The sequence below is a fragment of the Mustela nivalis genome (assembly GCF_964662115.1).
Source record: "Mustela nivalis genome assembly, chromosome: 7".
NCBI lineage: Eukaryota > Metazoa > Chordata > Mammalia > Carnivora > Mustelidae > Mustela > Mustela nivalis.
The window spans coordinates 94,354,603-94,376,594 of record NC_139026.1 but is presented as its reverse complement, the minus strand read 5'-3'; the positions used below and the strand labels follow the sequence as shown (position 1 = coordinate 94,376,594).

Below are 21,992 nucleotides of genomic sequence, written 5' to 3'. Positions count from 1 at the left end.
AAAAAGCAAAAATAAGTAAATGGGACTACACCAAATAAAAAGCTTCTGAACTGCAAAGGAAAATGTCAACAAAATGAAAAGGCAGTCTACTGAATGGGAAAAAACATGCAAATCATATATCTGATAAGGAGTTAATATCCAAAATATATAAAGACCTTACATAACTTTATAGGGGAAAAATCCAATTTGAAAAATAGGCAGAGGACCTGAATAGATATTTTTCAAGAAAAGGCACACAGATGGCCAACAGGTAAAGGTGTTCAGTATCATTAATTGTGAAGGAAATGCTAATCACAACCACAGGGTGGTATCACTCACACTTGTAGAACTGCTATTATCAAAAAGACAGGGGTGCCTGGGTGGCTCAGTGGGTTAAGACTCTGCCTTTGACTCAGGTCATGATCTCAGGGTCCTGGGATCGAGCCCCACATTAGGCTCTCTGTTTGGCAGGGAACCTGCCCCCCCCCTGCCTGCCTCTCTGTCTACTTGTGATCTCTCTCTCTCTCTCTGTAAAACAAATAAATAAAATCTTTAACAACAACAACAACAAAAAAGACAGATAGCAACTGTTGGTGAGGATGTGGAGGAAAGGGAACCCTAATATACTGTTAGTAATGTTAATGAGTGTAGCTGCTATGGAAGTTTCCTCAGTATGGAAGTTCTTCAAAAAATAAAAACAGAGCTATCATATAATTCAACAATTCCACATTTGAGTATTTATCTGAAGGAAACATAAACACTAAATAAAAATGTTAACAATATGGGTGCCTGGGTTGTGCAGCAGCAGGTTAAGCACCTGATTCAGTTTCTGCTCAGGTCCTGATCTCAAGTTCATGAGACTGAGCTCTGCATCAGGCTCTGTGCTCAGTGCAGAGCCTGCTTAAGACTCTCCCATCCTCTTCCACAGCCCCTCCCCCACCCCCACCCCCCCTCAAATAAATCTTTTTTTAAAATGTTACAACCACTTTGAAGCTGCCTGTCAAACAAAAACTTGCATTTGATCAGACCATTGAGATGAAGGTATTTACCAGAGAGAAATGAAACACCTGTCTACACCAAAATTTGTAGATCAGTTTTCATAACAACTTTATTCACAATAAGCAAAACCCAAAGACATTCAAAATGTCCTTCTATTATTGAATAAACAAATTGTGATATATTTAAGTTGTGGAATATTTCTTGGTAAGACAAACTGACTACTGATACATGCAATAGTAAAAATGAATATAGGGGTGCCTGGGTGGCTCAGTGGGTTAATCCTCTGCCTTTGTCTCAGGTCTTGATCCCAGGGTCCTGGGATCGAGCCCTGCATCGAGCTCTCTCCTCAGCGGAGAGCCTGCTCCCCCCCCCCCCCTCTCTCTGCCTGACTCTTTGCCTATTTGTGATCTCTGTCAAATAAATAAAATCTTAAAAAAAAAGATGAATATAAAAAACACAGAAGGGAAGAATGTTGTGTATAATTCCATTCATATGAAACACAAGAAAAAGATTTGCATTTGAAAAAATCAAATTTAATATAAAATGATGAAAAGCATATTGCCATTATCTGGGATTAGAGGGTTTTAATAGGAAGAGATATTAAGGAACTTTGTAGGGAAGTGGAAATATTCATTTTATTTTCAGTGGTAGTAATAATTAGAAAGGTATATTTTTGTAAAAATTCCTCAACTGAAATATTAAAAAATGGTCCATTTATTGTATGTAAATTTTATTGTAACAAATCTGTAAACCAACCTGCACTCATGTTAATCCATAAATGAATGAAGGTAATAATTACTTAAAGGAAAAGAAGATGTATGTTCATGACTTAGGTGTATGCACAAAGATACTCTTAAACAATTTAAAGGAAGATATTATTACTTAAATTAATGAATTAATAAAATGGTTAATTAGAAACATAGTTAGAAATATATCAATATTATGAAGAAAGTTCAATTCTATCAATTATCTTACAACGCACAAAATATATTTTCACAATTTTTTATCATTATAAAATTTTTTATAATGACAAAAAATATAAAAAGAAGCTAAAATGATCTAAGAAAATTGGAAACAGTATAATTATCCATACAGTGATATTTTACAATGGTGAAATTTTGGAAGCAATTTACATTTATGACAATGATAAATTTTGGTTTAAATTCTGATGTCATATTAATATAGTGTACTAAAATTAAATAGATTTAAAATGATGCATCTCAATAAAAATTAAGATATAACAAGATTCATACACTTCTAAGGGTAAAATAGCAGAGACAACTTGTATATCTCAATACAGAGGTATTTTCAATTTAATGTTCGTGCATTTGTACTTACTATATGTGAAAAACATGCATATGATTACAGGAAGGAAAGAATGAAAGGTATTCTCCAAAATATTACCTCTAATATTTCACCATGATTTTTCTGTTGTTATATATCTAATCTAATATATCTATATGTTTTAACATATAATTTGTTCATTCCATAAAAAAAAAGCAGAGAGGGAGATCTATCATCTTTTAACTACCTTACACCATAAGAATTAAAAAAAAACTGGACTAGTTTAAGAGTCAATGTTCTCCTACCAGTCTCTTAAATGACTCTGTTGCTTTTCCTGTCTAGAAAGGACATGTTCCCACTGCTACTGTGTTAAGTTTACTTTTATTTTTGCTTTTTTTTTTTACCCTAAGGTCAAATGATACAAGATGGTTACACAGATGACTCATTAGCGATTTTTGAACCTTGGTCACCAAGGACTGTTCTGTTTATTAATTTTGCTGCAGATATGGCAAATAAATATCAAGCTTGGGAAACTGGAAAGCTCTCTTCTCTCAGCAGAACAGTTCATAACATCCACTCTTCCAGAGTGCCCTTGAACCCGTTTTTCTTCTCAATGGCTGAGAGTTTAAAAAAAAAACCAAACAAACAAAAACAAAAAAACCCATATCCGAGGCTTGTGATGGCACTACAGCTATTGTGCGGGAATTGATACAATCACCTGAAGATAAAAACTGCAAGGAAATTATGTATATTCCTGAGAGCTGTTACTGCAGGAGTGGCCAGACTCAGCCAGTAGTGACCAGAAGTTTTGTTGCTAGTTTTCAACATTATATGCATCAAGTTGTAGCTGTAAGAATAATTGTAGTTAACTTAATAGAGAGAAGCTAACATTAACTGCCAGAGTGTAAGTATTATGAATCCTGTCATTTCAGTTACATTGGTTATGAGACTTGGGTCATATTCACCTATAGTAAGTGAATCTTTACTGATGGTATAAAATTTAGCAATGGAAGGGCACCATGGTGGCTCAGTCAGTCGAGCAACCAACTCTTGGGTTTGGCTCAGGTCATCATCTCAGGATCCTGAGATGGAGCCCTGCATCAGGGTGGGCTCTGTGCTGAGTGCAGGGTCTTCTTAGGATTCTCTCTCTCTTTTCCTTTCCCTCTGCCCCACCCCCACCTCACACACATGCTCTCTCTAAAATAAATATTTATTTAAAAACTTAGCAATGTTGTTCTAATATGGGTATTAAACATCATTTTTAGAGCACTTTATTCTTGGATGGTGTATAGTTACTGATAAGATTAGTTTAAGCAACAATACATAAGAGGTCACCTAAGAGTTGCATAATTTGAATTCCATGATGAAGTGATATGTCTCACAAATGCAAATTCTGGGAACTAAAAACTATTAACCAGTGGCTGGCTGAGGATGTGCATGCTCAGCAAAACTGGAGACTGGGAACCGAGATTGGGTGGGGAAACACAGAACAGTGGAGGGAAGATTACTCCAGATAGATAATCCATGTAAAATGCAGATTTCAGTATCTAGCATATAATAAAGCTTCAATAAATATACAAGCTAGATTATTAAAAAAAAACAGGGGGAGAAATAGGATTAGAGTACGGAAAATTAAGAGTTTTATTTTGGACATTCATTTATTCTGGAGTGCATTTGCTTATGTAACTGAAAAGCAATCATTTTTAGAAATTAGGAGTTCAAGAAAACACTCAAAGGGAGCATTGTGTTAAGAAGTAAAAAAGTATTAACAACTGAGACACATGGGTCATGCAGTCCATTTAGCATCTGCCTTTGGCTCAGGTCATGATCCCAGAGTCCTGGAATCGAGTACCACATCAGGCTTCCGGGATCCTGCTTCTCCTTCTCCCTGCTGCTCCCCCTGCTTGTGCTCTCTATCTCTGACAAAATAAATAAATAAAATATTTTTAAAAAAGTGTTAAAAATTATGTCGACATATGAGAGACCGGCAAAAAAAAAAAAAAGTATCTAGAGATTAGAAAGCCAAAAGATGGCAGGTAAACATGTATATGGTATTAAGGTAAGTTAAGAGAGAATGCTATGAATATCGGGTGGTTGAAGGTACACATCACATTCTACTTAGAAATTCCCTAAACTTTAAAAGCAAAAAAAAAAAAAAAACCAAAAGTGATAAATTCTGGCACATGTTATTTCAGTAGGTTCTTGAGAACAAAACAGGACTGTAGCATATTGATGAATGAATGTAAGGTAACTAAAAGGTAAATTATTATGGACAAGGTAATTGAAGTAGTTAAAATAAGCATCACTCTTTATCAGTCATGTACATTCTAAGTACTTTATATATTAGTCTTTAATTTTTTGATGAAGGAAAATATTATTTCCATTCTGTAGATTATAAAAACTGAGTCACAGTTAAAGCAAGCCATGCTTGAAGAATGTGTTTAATAGCTTAATCTGAAATTTTTTGTAGTTAGTGATATTAATAACAATATTTTGAAATGTGTTTCAATCTCAACTAAACAGTTTGAAACCTAAGAAAAATTGTAATTATTTTTTACATCCCTATATATCTTACATCCAACACATACATATTATCATTCTGTACATATATTTGTCATCAAAATACTTCCTGTCTTCCATACCACCGTGGGAAATTACTATAATTTTAAAAAGAAAATATGAAAGTCAGGGAAATGGGTGAGTGAGAAAGGAGTTGTTTAAGGAAACACATATTTATAAAATTATAATACTAGAGCTCGTCATCTTCAGTAATGGATATGCAGAGCCTGTATAGTGAGACTCAAAATATTTGTGATTTGTTCCTTACCCAAACAAAACTTCAGGGAAACGTATGAAGGTGATAATGAAAACTGAAGGTTCAGCTTTAGGATTCAGTCTGTGAATAGGGACAAAATGATCTCACAAAACATTAGCAGTCAAATCTATCTGTCGGGAAAATCAAATCCCAGGTATAAGTAACAAATATATAAATTGCAAATAAAATGTAATGAGAAGGAAGCACCCATAACATTTTGGAGTGTGATACGGTTTTTTCTGAATTTTTAAAATATCTTCTGAATTTACCAAAAACACCCAATTGTAGAACCTAGAATCCCAGTGTATTGATAATATTTGTAAATAAAAATTTTGTAAATGCATGTGATTATTTGCTTAGTTTTTTTTCCCCCATTAATTACCACTGTATCTATATCAAATATACCTGAATTTTAAATGCAGATTGAATTGAAGTCAGAAGTCAGTGATGAGAAACCACACAATAACAACTTTTATCCTGTTGGGATTGACCAATGATCCACAACTGAAGATTATGATTTTCATCTATTTCTCACATGTTGAGTATAACTGGGAACCTGACAATCATCTTCCTTACCTTCATAGATTCTCACCTTCAGAATGCCATGTACTTTTTCCTACAAAATTTCTCCTTCTTAGAGATCTCATTTACCTCTGCTTGTATTCCCAGATATTTGTACAACATATTAACAGATGACAAGACAATCACATATGACAATTGTGTCTTTCAGATTTTTTTAACTGATGTTTTTGGTGTAACAGAATTTTTTCTCCTGGCCACCATGTCCTATGATCGATATGTTGCCATCTGCAAACCCCTGCATTATGTGACCATCATGAACAAGAAGGTCTGTAGAAGACTCATCCTTGGGTGCTGGACAGCTGGCTTCTTGATCATTCTTCCACCACTTAGCCTGGGCCTAAATCTGGAGTTCCGTGACTCTAATGTTATTGACCATTTTTTTCTGTGATGCATCCCCCCTCCTAAAAATATCGTGCTCAGAAACATGGCTTATAGAGCGGATAGTCATAGTCAGTGCTGTGTTGACCTTCATTATGACCCTCATATGTGTACTTCTATCCTACGTATACATCATCAAGGCTATTCTACGATTCTCTTCTCCCCGGCAAAGAAAAAAGGCATTTTCTACATGTTCTTCCCACATGATTGTAGTCTCCATCACCTATGGAAGCTGTATTTTCATCTATGTTAAGCCTTCAGCAAAGGAATCAGTGGCCATTGATAAGGGTGTGGCAGTCCTTACTACATCCATTGCTCCTATGCTGAACCCCTTCATTTATACCTTGAGAAACAAGCAAGTAAAACAAGCTGTCAAAGACTCAGTCAGAAGAATTGCATTATTCTCAAAGAAGTCATAGTATTTGCTAAAGTAAGGAACCACATTTTCATAAAAATATCTTTAGTTCCTAAGTATATATCTTTAGATTTTTATGTCATTCCTTTCTAGCAAAGAGTCTATTTCAGAAAACTTTCTTTTCAAAAAATTTTTTTATTTATTATTTTAAGAGAGAGAGAGAGTGCACAACTCAGGGGAGGAGTAGAGGGAGAAGAGAGGGAGAAGCAGACTCCCTGCTGAGCAGTGAGCCTGACTAGGGGCTTGATCCCAGGACTATCATGACCTGATCCCAAGGCAGACCCCCAACCAACTGAGCCACCCAAGCAAAGCTCTGTTAAAAAGAAAATGTGATACATTTCTAGGAAGCAAAATAATACTTCTCATTTTAACAAGCCTTTACAAAACTGCAAACAAAACAAGACAAAGTAAGCAGAACCAATGAGTTAATTGTATATATTGGATAGAGTAATTGTGTATTGCATTTTCCAGTTCTAGCTTTTAAGAGCATTTTTGATGCCAGGGACCATTTCAGGCACTGGAGATAGAATAGAAAACCTACAGGTTTCTTGCCCTTAAATGCCTTACCCTTTAGAAGGGATATGTGACTAGTGCATTAAATAAAATATGAACATCACTGTCAACCTACAAATATCACGAAGCAATAGTCAAGCAAAAGTGTGTATTTGCTAATCTTGGCTAAACATAACTGGTCCCTAAGGCCATCACTAAGCAAAAGTTCATTACTGCAGCAAGTTGTAAATATTCTTGCAGAATCCTTGAGGTATTTGGGATTAGGCCCGGTTCAGAAGTTCATGGTTCTACCTGATGAGGACAAGCATACAGCCCACCTCCTTAATGGCCTCCCAGATGCATTTTAAAACCCCTTGACATCAATGACTCCATTTTATTTCACCTTTCACAATTATAAACAACAAAAATATCTTTAAGTGAAAAAAAGGAAGCTATGACAAATGTTTGCCTCTTAATGCCTAAGCTGAATTATAAAATGTAAATTCTCACAATTTTGAGTACTCAAAAAGTCAATGACTAGCAGGTTAATTTGAAGTAAAAGTGCTAACAATTCTTCTTAAAAGACAAGTAAATTTATTTATTTATTTGTTTGTTTTGTTTTGTTTTTGTTTTTCATTTTTTAAATTTAATATCTTTTCAGTGTAACAGAATTCATTGTTTATGCACCACACCCAGTGCTCCATGCAATAAGTGCCCTCCATAATACCCGCCACCAGGCTCCCCCAACCTCCCACTCCCCGCCCCTTCATAACCCTCAGATTGTTTTTCAGAGGACAAGTATATTTCTACAGACAGTGGTTATATATATCCATATTTGTTTCTACACCTTTATAACTATATGCATTAGTTATTGAGAAACATGTAAAAAATAAAAAACAACTAAAAACATGAAATGTATCTTAATTAGGCACAGAAATAACAACTCAAAGGAAACCTATGGAAGCAGTACTTTCATCTATAGTACACAGTCAGCCTTGGAAACAGTGGCTGTTAATAAGGGCATGATAGGGCTCCATACTTCCTATGTTCAGAACTACTTCCTGGACCCCTTCATTGATGCCTTGAAAAACAAGGAAGTAAAACAAAATTGTAATGACATTTCAGGGACCTTGATTGGGAAATAATATTTGATATATTTTATTACATAAAATATACCATTTAAATGGATTTTTTAAAGTTTTTTAATTTATTTTTTTTATAAACATATAATGTATTTTTGAAACAAGATGGGATTGGGAGGGAGACAAACCATAAGTGACTCTTAATCTCACAAAACAAACTGAGGGTTGCTGGGGGGAGGGGGTTTGGGAGAAGAGGGTGGGATTATGGACATTGGGGAGGGTATGTGCTTTGGTGAGTGCTGTGAAGTGTGTAAACCTGGTGATTCACAGACCTGTACCCCTGGGGATAAAAATATATGTTTATAAAAAATAAAAATTTAAAAAAAAAAACCATATAATGTATTTTTATCCCCAGGGGTACAGGTCTGTGCATCACCAGGTTTACACACTTCACAGCACTCACCATAACACATACCCTCCCCAATATGTCCATAACCCCACCCCCCTCTCCCAACTCCCTCCCCCCAGCAACCCTGTTTGTTTTCTGAGATTAAGAGTCACTTACCGTTTGTCTCCCTCCCGATCCCATCTTGTTTCATTTATTCTTCTCCTACCACCCCCAGTCCCCCATGTTGCATCTCCACTTCTTCATATCAGGGAGATTAATTTATAATATGGCTATAGAAATGTCTGAATTAAATATGTGCCTTACATCACCTTTCTATAGGAATGCTTCAGATATTTAAGCAGTGCTGCTTAGTAGTGGACTCAGAATATAGGGTCTGTTTATTAGACCCCAAATTCTGTATTTGACTAAAGAAAAATTCACCAAAGAAACACTTTTAGCCAAAAAGATGTTTTCATAAGACTTCTCAAGTAAAATGTACATGGAATGAAATCAGTATAAGTAACATTTAAAAATATTATCCCGAATATTAAAAAAGGCTCACAGAGACTTAACCTATAAAATGCAGTACATCTTTTTAATGTAAGATTAATAATGTACAAATGAAATTAATCTGTGGGTTAAGAATGAAAAGAACTTTCAAAAGATAATATAAATGTAGTGATCACTAGCATAACATAACTAATTTTCCTTTAAAAAGTGTTGAACTTTTAAATATATATAAATTAAGATAAAAAATGGGAATCTGAATATGTAAGCAATGTGGTTTTTAAGAGCAATACTCCTTGGCATTGAGTAGGCAGGAAGGACGGCTGAGTACAATGAGGTCAGGGAAACCTGGGAAGCTCCTTCTAATGCAGGCAGAACTTTTTGGCAACTCTGTATCAATTGTTGTACAGCATTAACTGCAGTTCATACAAGCTCTGACTCTGGTGGAATCATTTTTTCCACATCATTTTTCACCTTTGCCAAACCTTCTCTCATTTCCTTCATTGGTCTAGTAGGTGCCCTCACTCCCAAGGAGACAATACTAAGAATTATATCCTTCTCGTCCAGATCTGACAAACTGGGTGTTTCCAGAGACGAGTGGACTTAATGACTTAGTTATTAGAAATTGTCAGTTTCTGGGAATTTAGATTGCAATAATAACCCTCACCTGTCTTGAGACAAGTTGCTATAGGAGGCCTGTGTTATAGGAATAAAAGTCCCTTACTGCTCAGGCCCACTAATAGTAGCTTACCTGAGGGCCCAGACTGAGAAGTTATAGTCCTCCAGGTCTTGTTCTATGACAATAGGTCTTGTTCTAAGGCTTTTTCAGCCCAAGGGTAATTACAACTAGTTTCCTAAATTTCTTAAAATGTCTAAAATATTAAAAATATCTTTAAAAAAATCTTAATATCAACAACAAATTATTTTTGAGTGCTTATTCTACCCCAAGCTGTATGTCAAACACTTCATTTCTCTTCAACTTACATAGAGAAAATTTCATAATACACAGTACTGTCTCAATCACATCAATAAGTATCAATTTATAGCCAACTTGTTTCATCTACAAACAGGTCTATTCCTTCCATCCCCTACTTGATTATTTGAAACAGATACATACATTATTTCATATACATTTCAGTATGACTCTCTAAAAATATAAATTTTTTAAACATTGATGATATATAATATAGCACATAATTCAGTGTACAGCTTGATGAGTTTTCAAAAGTACTGATACTCATGTAACCATTACACAGATCAAGATACAGCACATTTTAAGCACCCAAGACATCTCTTTCATGCCACTCAATATCAATATCCTCTCAAATGCATCTGCTCCGCTGATACAATGCCAAGGCTCAGTTTTGTATAATCACGACCATCAAATGAATAAGAATACACAGAATGTACTCTGCGGGGTCTAGTTTCATTTGTTTGACATCATGTCCATAGAGTGGTCCAAGTTGTTTTGTTAGCAATTTATAAGTTATAGTCTATTATAGAAATATAGCACAATTAATTTAGCCATCTCCTATTAATAAATATTTAGGTTGTTTCCTATATGCGACTATTATAAATAAAGGTCAAAGAACATTTTTGTACATTTTTTTTTTTTGGCAGACATAAACACTCACGTCTGTAGAGTATAGAACTAAAAGTGGATTGATAGGCTATCTGTTAGCCATATGTTTAGCTTAGTTGACATTTTCAAACAACACTCAAAAATAGTGTACTGATTTATCTTCCTATCAGCAATGTATATGGACTATAATTGCTTCATATTCTTGCCAACATGAAACTTTGTCAGACCTATTAACTTTAACCATATTATGACTGATGATGTTGAATACCCTCATATGCTTTTTAGGTATCAGACATCCTATTTTGTGAAGTGCTTATTCAAATAATTTGTCCTTTCTATTAGATTTCTTTCCGTTTGAATTTATTTTTAGGACTTTTATTAATTTTCTATATGTCAGTCCTTTGTCAGAGGCGAATACTGAAGTTATCTCTTATCTATGTCTTGTCTGTTCATATTGTTTTTGTTAAATTTGTAAAACAAAAGATCTTAACTTTAATGAAGTCCAATCCATCCTTTCATTTCTGTTGTTGATAGAGGGTTCTTCGTTTTTTGTTTTGTTTTGTTTTGGGGGGATTTGTTGTTTCAGAAATCTTTGTTAACTAAACATCATGAAGGTAGATAACTATGTTCTATTCTATAAGTTTCACTCACTGTTCTTACAAACTAAGGTTAATGGCCCATGTGAAATTGACTTTTTCTATGGTTTGAGATAGAGAAGTATGGTCTTTTTTCCATGTGAATATCAAAATAACAGAATTATTTCTTGAAAAAATTCACCTTTCTCCTTGAATTCAGTGGCAATTTTGTCATCATCAGTTGATATGTGAGTGAATCTTTTTGAGGTTTCATCACTTAATTCCATTGGTATGCTTCTCTCTGAACCAACACTATACCATTCTATTTATAGTAGCTTATAATAAGTTTTCATATCAAGTAGTGTAATCCAAATAACTATCTTCTACTTCCTCAAGTTTACTTTGTTCTTATCAGTCCTTTATTTTTCATAAAACTTTAAAAACCTTGGCAACTTCTACAAGTAAAAAATTATCTTCAGTGATTTTAAGATCGCATTGAACCAACAGGCCACTTTGGGGGAAATTAATGTCATTATAACATTAAGAACTCTAATCCACTAAAACAGTCTCATTTGTGTCTTTGATTACTTTCAAAAATATTTTCATTTTAACTGTATAGAGGCCTTGCACAACATTGATAGACATATTACTGGTATTTGATAAATTCATTCCTCAGCCTTTGATAACACATTGCTATTTTACATGGACTTTTAAAATTTTTATTTTCTAATTGTTTGTTGCTAGTTTTAGAGGTATTATTGTTCTTTAATATTGACTTTTATATAGTAATCTTCCCAAATTTAATAATTACTAATTCTTAAATTTAGTGATTAATTCTAGTGATTTACATGTAGAGAATTTTAAATATGTCAATACACAATCAAATAATATGCAAATAATGACAGGCTACTATATTTATTTTTTTCTTTATTGCTCTGTCTAGGTTCCCCCAGTAAAATAATAAGTAGAAATGGTGGGAGTGGACATCCTGTTATATTCCTCAACTAAACAGAAAAGATTTCAGCATTCAGAATAAAATACTTAGGAATAAATTAACCCAAGGAGGTGAAAGTCTGTACTCTGAAAATTATAAAACACTGATGAGGTAAACTGAAGATACAAATAAATGAAAAGACATTTGATGCTCTTGGATTGGAAAAAATTTTATTGGTAAAATGTTCATACTATCCAAAGCAATCTATAGATTTGATGCAATCCCCATTAAAATACCAATGACATTTTTCACAGAACTATAACAAAGAATCCTAAAATTTGTATGGAACCATAAAAGCCCCCCAAACAACTAAAGCAATTTGACCCCCCCCCCCAAAAAAAACCCTATAGGTATCACATGCCTTGATTTCAAATTACATTACAGAGTTATAGTCATCAAAATAGAGCAAAATAGGGTGGTGGTACTGGAATGAAAACAGGTAAAAAGATCAATGGAATACAACAGAAAGCCCAGAAATAAACCCAAACAAATGGTTAATCAACCTATGACTAAGGAGGCAAGAATATACCATGGGGAAAAGACAATTTCTTCATTAATGGTGTTGGGAAAACTGGAAAGCTTTGTGCAAAAAAATTGGACCACTATCTTACACCATATACAAAAATAAATGTAAAATGGATATAAGACTTGAATGTAAGACCTAAAATCATAAAATTCCTAGAAGAAAACAAAGGAAATAAGCTCTCTGACATTGGTCTCAGCAATTTGGGGGGGGGGATCCAGTCCCCTCACTCAAGGGCAACAAAAGTTAAAATAAACAAATGGGATTACATCAAACTGAAAAGCTTTTGCATAGTGAAGTAAACCATCAACAAAACAAAATGGCAAACTACTGAATAGGAGAAGATACTTGCAAATCATACATCTGATAAGAGTTGATATCCAAAATATGTAAAAAAGTCACACAACTTAATATCAAAAAGAATACACAACCCAGTCAGAAAATGGACAGAGAACTTGAATGGACATTTTCCCAAAGATAAACAGATGACCAACAGGCACATGTTCAACTTCACTGATCATCAGGGAAATGCAAACCAAATCACAATGATATACTACCTCATACCAGTCAAATTGGCTATCATCAAAAAGACAAAAAGTAACAAATATTTGTGAGGTTATAGAGAAAAGGGAACTCTTGTCTACTGTTGGTGGAAATGTAAATTGGTCCATCCACTTTAGAAAACAGCATTCAGGTTCTTCAAAAAATTAAAAATAGAACTACCAAATGATTAAACAATTCCACATCTGAGTATTTATCTGAAGAAAATAAAAACACCAATTTGAAGATACATATTACTGCACCCCTGTGTTCACTGTGGCATTATTTACAATAGCCAAGATATGGAAATAACTATGTGTTCATTGATAGATGAATGAATAAAGAAGGTAGGATATATATAATGTATAAAATGATATATTATTTATAATACATATTATATATACATGTTAACATGTATTTTATATAACTTAATAAAATATAATTATATAATTATATGTATTATATAAATAATTTGTAATGGACTATTACCCAGCCATAAAAAAGAATGAAATCTTGCCATTTGTGACAACATGAATGAACCTGGAGGGTATTACACTACATGAAATAAGAGAAGGACAAATACCATATGATTTCACTTATATGTGGAATCTAGAAAACAAATGAACAAAAACACAAAACAAGGGTGCCTGGGTGGCAGTCAATTGAATGACTCTTGGATTTGCCTCAGGTCATAATTGCAGAATTGCGAGACCAAGCCCCACATTGTCCTCTGTGCTCAGCACAGACTCTGCATGAGACTCTCTCTCTCTCTCTCTCTCTCTCTTTTTGCCCCTGCCCCCAGTGCTCTTTCTCTAAAATAAATAAATAAATCTTTAAAAAAACAAAACAAAACAAAACAAAATAGAAAAAGACTCATAGGTAGAAGAAATGGTTTCCAAAGGAGCTAGGGGTTGGGTGGCAGGTGAAAGAGGTGAAGGAAATTAAAAGGTACACATTGCCAGTGATAAAATGAATCATGGGGATGTAATGTACAACACAGGCAATATCGCCAAGAATACTGTAATGATTTTGTAAAGTGCCTGATGGTAGCTAGACTTATCATGAGGATAATTTTTTATGTAAAAATATTGAATCAATGTAATTTACACCTGAAAAAAAACATATATTGTATGTCAATTATATTTCACTAAAAAATAATAACATGTTGTCTAGATTCCTTTTATCAGACTAACAAACTTAGTTTCTATTCCTAGTTTTCTGAGAATGCTTAATAATGAGTGGTTTATAAAATGCTTTTCTCTACATTACTGAGATTATCGTATTTTTTCCTTCATTCTACTAATGTGGTTTGTATTTATTGATTTTCAATGGTTAAGCCAACCTAGAATTTCTTTAATAAACCTCACTTTATGGTTACACATATCATTTTCTAACACTCCATTTAACTTGATAATTCATATTTAAGGATTTTTATAATTACTATGACAGAAATAAACCTGTAATTTAACTTCTTGCAAAAATGTTTCCAATTTTGGCATGAAAGATATTCTGCCCTCATAACCAAGTTGAGAATTATTCTTCATTTTACTCTTCTCTGGATTGGTTTATATAAAATTAGTATTTTTTTCTTTAAATATTTGGACTAATTTACTAGTGAAGCCATTTGGCCCTGAATTTTCTTTGTGAGAATATTATTAATTATAGATTCTATGATTCTGACTTACATTGACACATCTTTATATTTTCTTTTTCTTTCTGTCTAATTCTTTTATTTCTGTTTTTAACATAAATTAATATGTGATTTTAGGTAAATTATTTCATTGGCTTAATGTTCTTTATAACATACTTTATTATTCTTTTAATATTTGTTGCATCCGTATTGATATTCTTGTTTTTCATTTGGATAATTTCCCATTTTTTCTCTTTTGCTTCTTCTTGACTATACCTACAAGTTTAACTTTCTTAAAAAATCATTTTGCAATTGCATTTATTTTTTATATTATATTTATTCTCTATGCAGCTGATTTCTACTTTTATTATTCTTCCTTCTAACTATTTTGTTTTAGCTTGTTCTTCTTATAGTCTATTAAAGTGAATGTTTAGGTCACTGGTTTTTCAATATATTAAATATTCTAATTTTATATTTAAATAAAAATTTCCCTCAACACAATGGTATACTGCACACATTTTGATATGTTACATATTATTGTAAGATGAAAGAAAAGTTACCATTACAAACCAGATCTCAAGAAATTACTAGAGCATAAACTATAGGTTTTTCCCAAGTGCACAGGATTAATCCAAGGAAATAATATGAAAATGAAAAGCAGTACTGAATGCCCAAACCAGGTGTTTATTGTGTAAATATAGTAGCTTGATGTGAAAATTATATATGATAATATGCACAATTAAGTTTATTATGGAAAGAAAAAATATCTTTGAATGAATTTTTAAAAAACTACATGTGAATCTATCTAGACCCACCTTAGGAAGGGCTGAAAGGGTAAGATGAAAATGTATTTTTATTTTTATAAATATTCATATGTGTTCATATGTTTCCTTCAAATATTAAAAAGAATTAATTGCTTTGAGTTTTCTACTGTTTTCCTATTTTATCCTTTTTAATGATTGAGAAAAAATGATTATTGGAATAGAGTTGTGATCTTTCAGCTTCCATATATTTTAGGAAAGAAAGGCAGGAAACGCAGACTACTTCTTGACCATCTGGTTTTTTACTGTTGCCTCTTGACCTGTGTCTGTTGTTATTTTTTATCTCTGTGTCTCTAAGGACACTGAGCCCACTGCTGCATCTTAGGATTTTTGCCCAGATTCATTACAAAGGCTAATCAGTGATGTTTGAAACTGGGTCACCAAGGACTTAGTTGTTTATTATTTAGTTTGAAATTTATCATATAAATCTTAATAGTGTAAAAGCCTCTTATCCTTTCCAGAGAAGTCATAATGGTGACTTCAAAACAAGAGGGGGAAATGTTTTAACTATATTTTACTTTCAACCAAGAGAGAGCTAGAAAATACTTCCTGGGCAAAAAGAGGACCAAAATTCTTGGTCTGAAAATCTCAGTGTGATGAAGATGAAAAATACAAGCAGTTCCAGGCTCTCCCAGAGCATCAGGCAGGGTAAGTAGAGTCATAAACTGAGAACCTAGTAAATCCCACACAAACCTTTTCTAATCCTCTTCATCAAATTAACTTTTAGGGCTCATTGTTAAATAATTAACTGAAGGTAAAATTAACCCTTGGAAGAGTAAGTATAGGGGACACATCATTTTACTTTTTATCTTTACTTTCATCTTTTTCCATCTTTGGTAAATTTACATGTTAATTTTTCTCTGAAAAGCAAATGTAACATGATTTACCAAAATCAGATGTAAATAATATTTATTATATAAAGACACAGATCTTTCTGAGATGTATTTTTTATATTTCTTTTTATAGTTTACATAAAGATAATGTAGAGTGATGTGCAGTGAGAAGTTATCTCTGCCACACACTCATTTTCTCTTTAAAGAGAAGATGTATATTACATTAAAATCACTGATACGACAAAGTTTGTCATCCTAGATCATTTTTAAAATATAAAACTCTTGGTTTTTTTATTTTTTAAAGATTTTATTTATTTATTTGACAGAGAGAGACATCACAAGTAGGCAGAGAGGCAGGCAGAGACAGGGGAAAGCAGGTTCTCTGTTGAGCAGAGAGCCCAATGCAGCACTCAATCCCAGGACCCCAAGATCATGACCTGAGCCAAAGGCAGAGGCTTAACCCACTGAACCACCCATGTGCCCCTAAAATATAAAACTCTTTTAAAGATGAAAACTATTTGCTTAAACCTTATCTCTTAAAAACAGCATTAATGAATGGAATAAATGAAAAACATTTTGGAACAAGGGTTACCACCTAGAGGGTACAGGAAAGAGCATGGTACCATGTAAAGCTCTAGGAGCCACTGGAGTGAAGAATAATAGATTGAGGAAGTTAAGGAGGCTTGAGAGTATCTTTCTACTTCATTAAAATTATCCTTTGTAGTTATTATGGTGTGCCCCTTTAGTTCCTGGGAAGATCAAAGTTCTTCAAAAAAATATCATTGTCACTGGAGTCCAGTGAAGGTGACAGGAAACCTTGGGGTTTAGTTGTAGTAGCTGGATATACAGTGAGAGATGACCCTGCCCTCATCTCTGGAGAAAGTGAGTATTTTACAGGACAAATGAGAGCCAGTCACAGCACAAGCTAACTGATTTTTGCCAGGAAATTGAAAAGCATATTGCCTTCTATCCACTTATATAAGAGACACCCAAAATCTGGAGCTACTAGCTCAAAACTAAAAAAGTTTTTGATGATGTTAGTAACACTAAGTATGATAGCTAAGGAAAAACGATAGAAAAACTATTAAGCCAATGCAAAAATTAGTGAGTTCTTAAACTTCAGTTTCAAAATATGAAAATATGCATTAAAGAGACATAAATGGAAATTTAAGAGGGAAAAAAAATCTTTCTCTGTGGAAGACAAGAATAAAAGTTTTAAACGTAAGCTGAACAGATGACTATTTCATGGTGTAAACTGTGTGAATAAACACCCAACAGAACCGGCCTTTATAAAATATATGTCAATAATCTTGAAAAATGACACAATACATTACAGTAACTTTAGCACAGATACAATTAAAGTGGCATAGTGAGTTGAAGGAAACCATGATAGGAATTAAGTTTATAGATGATACCTTTGTAAATGTATACAAAATTTCTGAGCATCTTTTTCCTTGAAATTTCATTTTCAGGAATTATTACAAAATCATGCAATAGTGTTCATAAAAACTTGGTTTTTGCAGACATTTTAACCTTTGTAGAAAACAAAGATTTATAAAAGGGTGTTAGAAATTGATTCAAAACTTTAGCTATTTTCATATAAATTTTTGAAATAATAAGAATTTACCGAAATAAAGAGCATCAGAAACGATGAATACCCAAATTTGTATCAACATGGATAGGACTGGAGGACATTATGCTGAGTAAAATAATTCAAGGAGAGTCAATTATCAGATGGTTTCACTTATTTATGGAGCATAAAGAATAACACAGAGGACATTGGGAAATGGAGAGGAGAAGGGAGTTGGGGGAAACTGGAGGGGGAAACAAATGATGAGAGACTGTGGGCTCTAAGAAACAAACTGGGGGTTTGGGAGGGGAGGGGAGAAGGGGTTGGGTGAGCCTGGTGGTGGGTATTGAGGAGGGCACGTATTGCATGGATCACTGGGTGAGGTGCATAGACAATGAATTTTGGAACACCAAAAAAAAAAAAAGAAAAAATTAGATTACATTCAATTTTAAAAAACTGGAATTACATAAATACAGTGGGTTGAAATTAAATAGAATTAAAAGAAGTATATTTTGTAATAGAAATGTAAAAATATTTATAATATATTTTAAGAAAAAATGGCATGTGAAAAATTATTTAAATATGTAAATTTTTTACCTCCAGTTTGAATATCTTACTGACAGAGTCCTCAAGAAAGCAAAACAACTACAAAGAAAAATACAACTATTTAACTGTTTGAAAGCTAAAGCAAGTCACAGATGCCAGTTAATAGTTCAGCCAGCATGAAAGATAATAGCATATCATGAAACCACCACCCTTTTTGCTGTTTTTACCTTTCATGCTGCCTGAACTATTAATTTTAGATACTGGTACATATAAAAGTTTAGTAATTAAAATTAGTGACAAAGCAGTTTCTTTTTTTAAGATTTATTTATTTATTCATTTATTTGAGAGAGAGAGAGAAGTTGGGGCAGAGAGAGAGGGAAAGGGAGAATCTCAAGCACACTTCCCACTGAGGGCAGAGTTTGACCTGGGGCTTGATCCCACAACCCCAAGATTAGACCTGAGCCTAAAGCAAGAGTCAGACACTTAACTGACTGCACCACCCAGGTGCCCTAGAAAGCAGTTTCAAGATGAAACCCAAATAGGACAGAAGATAGCTTTGAATATGTAGGCAAATGAATAAGATATATATGTATCTATAGAACAATATGTCTTACCATTGACTATAAGTCTAGGATTGTTAGTTTCAGAGCTATCCCAGTAAAAAAGACAGCAGTCCCTGATTTCAACAAACTTAACCTTCTCACCGAAAGTGCTAAAATGGAAGTAACAATTATTTGTTATGAGAGCACAAATAAGGACCAGTCAATACAAACATAAAGTTGAGAAATCTTCTCAGTAGAAATGATGCTCAAAGTGAAAAATCACAAATAAGGAGTTGTACCTGGGTAGTGTTGGAGACTAGGAAGTAAAGATGGAATGTGGAAGGACAGAGAGAGATGTGGAAGGAGAGATTTTTTTTTCCCAGATAGATTACCAGTGTAAACCACTTTATACAAGACCTACGACATGATAAATTCTCAGTAAATATAATCTATTCCTCTTACTATAAGAAATGTGGAGTAGAAAGAAGGTATCACTTACACAGACCATAAATCCCACTTAGGATTTTGTGGTTTTGAGGTCATGTCACATGAATTATCTGTAGGACAGAGATAATAGTAGCTGACATAAATGAAGCATATACTATGCATCAGATTTTATCATAAATACATTACCTCATCTAATCATTTTAACTGTATATGGTAGATACTCTTATTATCTCCATTTTAGTGATTAAAACACCCTGAAGGCCTGAGAGGTTGGGAAACTTGCCTGAAGTCATAGAGATGTGGGCAGGAAAGCCAGGTATTGCATGATGGAGGTCTCACAACAGGTGTGCTCTTAATCAGCATGATGCTGCCACTACAGCTTAGAGTGAGAAAGAGAGTATAGACAGGTGTGTAGGGAGTATATTCAATATTTTTAATTTGATTCTGAACTTAGTGATAATGAGGTATTACAATGTTTTCCATACTTAAACAGACCAAAACATGTGAGGTTTTTTCCAGCTGTGTATCTTTGGTCCCAACAGTTCTTCATACGAAGCAGACAAATTGTGCATTAAAATACTCTCTGTATCATGTATCCAGTGGACACCGAATGTAAATTACATACCACCAGAGAAACTTAAGAAGAGAGTCAGAGGAGTGATCCAACAATTTAGAAGTTGAAACAGGAAACAAGACATAAGCACATGCTTCGTCATCATGCCACGATGCAAAATACAAGTCACGGATGGATCAGCAGCCCTGATGGAGCCCAGATCAGGTGTTATACATTTACATTTTATCATGACCAAATCTTCAAGAAGAGTCATAAAACAAACTAAATGGAGATATTCATCTTTGAAATAAAGAAGAAATGTTAGATATAAGAAGAAATCACAATTTTGTTGAATCACAATCTAATCACATGAGAAAATCCTTTCTTGGGTATAGATTAAAATTGTGAGGGAAAAGAAAATGAGATAGTAGAACAATTTTTAAAAATATGTTTAAAAAATCTATTACAAAACTGCCAAAAGAATAAAATAAAATTAAAAAATTGAGTAGCCAGAGTATTGGCAATATCATTTATTAATTTATAAAAGAAACCACATGTTCCTTTGTATGCTATCTCTTGTAGTCACTGTTTATTGCCATCTAGCTTTGACACACTCTATTCAAATAAAATAACTCTAAATTTTACATCAAACTGAATAAAATTTAGTAGTCAGTGATGAAAAACCACACAGTAACAACCTTCATCTTATTGGGACTGACAGAGGACCCTCAACTTCAGATTCCAATTTTTATATTTCTACTTCTCACTTACATATTGAGTATAACTGGGAATCTGACCATCATATCCCTCACTTTAGTTGACTCTCACCTTAAAACACCAATGTACTTTTTCCTACAGAATTTTGCTTTATTAGAAATTTCATTTACATCTGCATGTATCCCTAGATACTTGTACAACATAGCAACAGGTGACAGGTCAATTACATATAATATTTGTGTTATTCAAGTGTTTTTCATCGACATCTTTGGAGTAACAGAATTTTTCCTCCTGGCTACAATGTCCTATGACCGCTATGTAGCCATTTGCAAACCCCTGCATTATGTGACCATCATGAACAACAGAGTCTGCAAGAGGCTTGTCCTCGGCTGTTGGATGACTGGCTTGTTGATCATATTCCCACCACTTACTCTGTTCCTAAATTTGAAATTCTGTGATTCAAATGTCATTGATTATTTTTTCTGTGATGCATCTCCAATCTTGAAGATTTCATGCTCAGACACATGGCTCTTAGAGCAGTTGGTTATTGTCTGTGCTGTGCTGACCTTCATTCTGACCCTTCTGTGTGTTCTTCTGTCTTACATTCACATCATCAAGACCATTCTACAATTCCCCTCTTCCCAACAAAGGAAAAGAGCTTTTTCTACTTGTTCCTCTCACATGATTGTTGTTTCCATCACCTATGGAAGCTGTATCTTCATCTATGTCAAACCTTCAGCAAAGGAATCGGTGACTATTAATAAGAGTGTGGCAGTGCTAATGTCATCCATAGCTCCCATGTTGAACCCATTCATTTACACTCTAAGAAACAAACAAGTGAGACAAGCCTTCAGTGAGTCCTTCAGAAAAATTGCATTGGTCTCAAAAAAGTAAAAGAATGCTCAAGTTCGTAAATAAAAATAACAAGCTAAGCATAAACCATCAGGCTCTTAATCTCTTTGTCTCTTTTTAATATGATTTCTATTTAGGTTAACTTTCTCAAACATTTATTTCTTCCAGAATTAACACCTTTCACCACCTGAGTTCTCTCCTTTAACTCCCCACCCTGCAAACAAACCCAAGATCCCAATCAGAGGACATGATAATAATTTTCTAATTGATGTAAACCTGATTTTACTTCTAATCTCACAAACAAAATTGCAATGCAGAAAAATAAAACAAATGAGAACCAAACAAG

General features: G+C 33.7%; 1 protein-coding gene and 1 pseudogene across 2 annotated transcripts; both read left to right on the top strand.

Moving 5' to 3' along the window:
- Window positions 1-5,524: 5,524 nt before the first annotated feature.
- Window positions 5,525-6,456, top strand: LOC309870324 (olfactory receptor 6C2-like; annotated as a pseudogene). Its single transcript has one exon. The product of its transcript is annotated as an olfactory receptor 6C2-like (transcript).
- A 14,296-nt stretch (window positions 6,457-20,752) lies between these two features.
- On the top strand, window positions 20,753-21,688 carry LOC309869892 (olfactory receptor 6C2-like; the record flags this gene model as incomplete). The annotated part of the gene is made up of 1 exon (XM_082741663.1): window positions 20,753-21,688. The coding sequence occupies one exon, from the start codon at window positions 20,753-20,755 to the stop codon at window positions 21,686-21,688; it is 936 nt and encodes a 311-aa protein (XP_082597789.1).
- Between the last annotated feature and the right edge of the window lie 304 nt (window positions 21,689-21,992).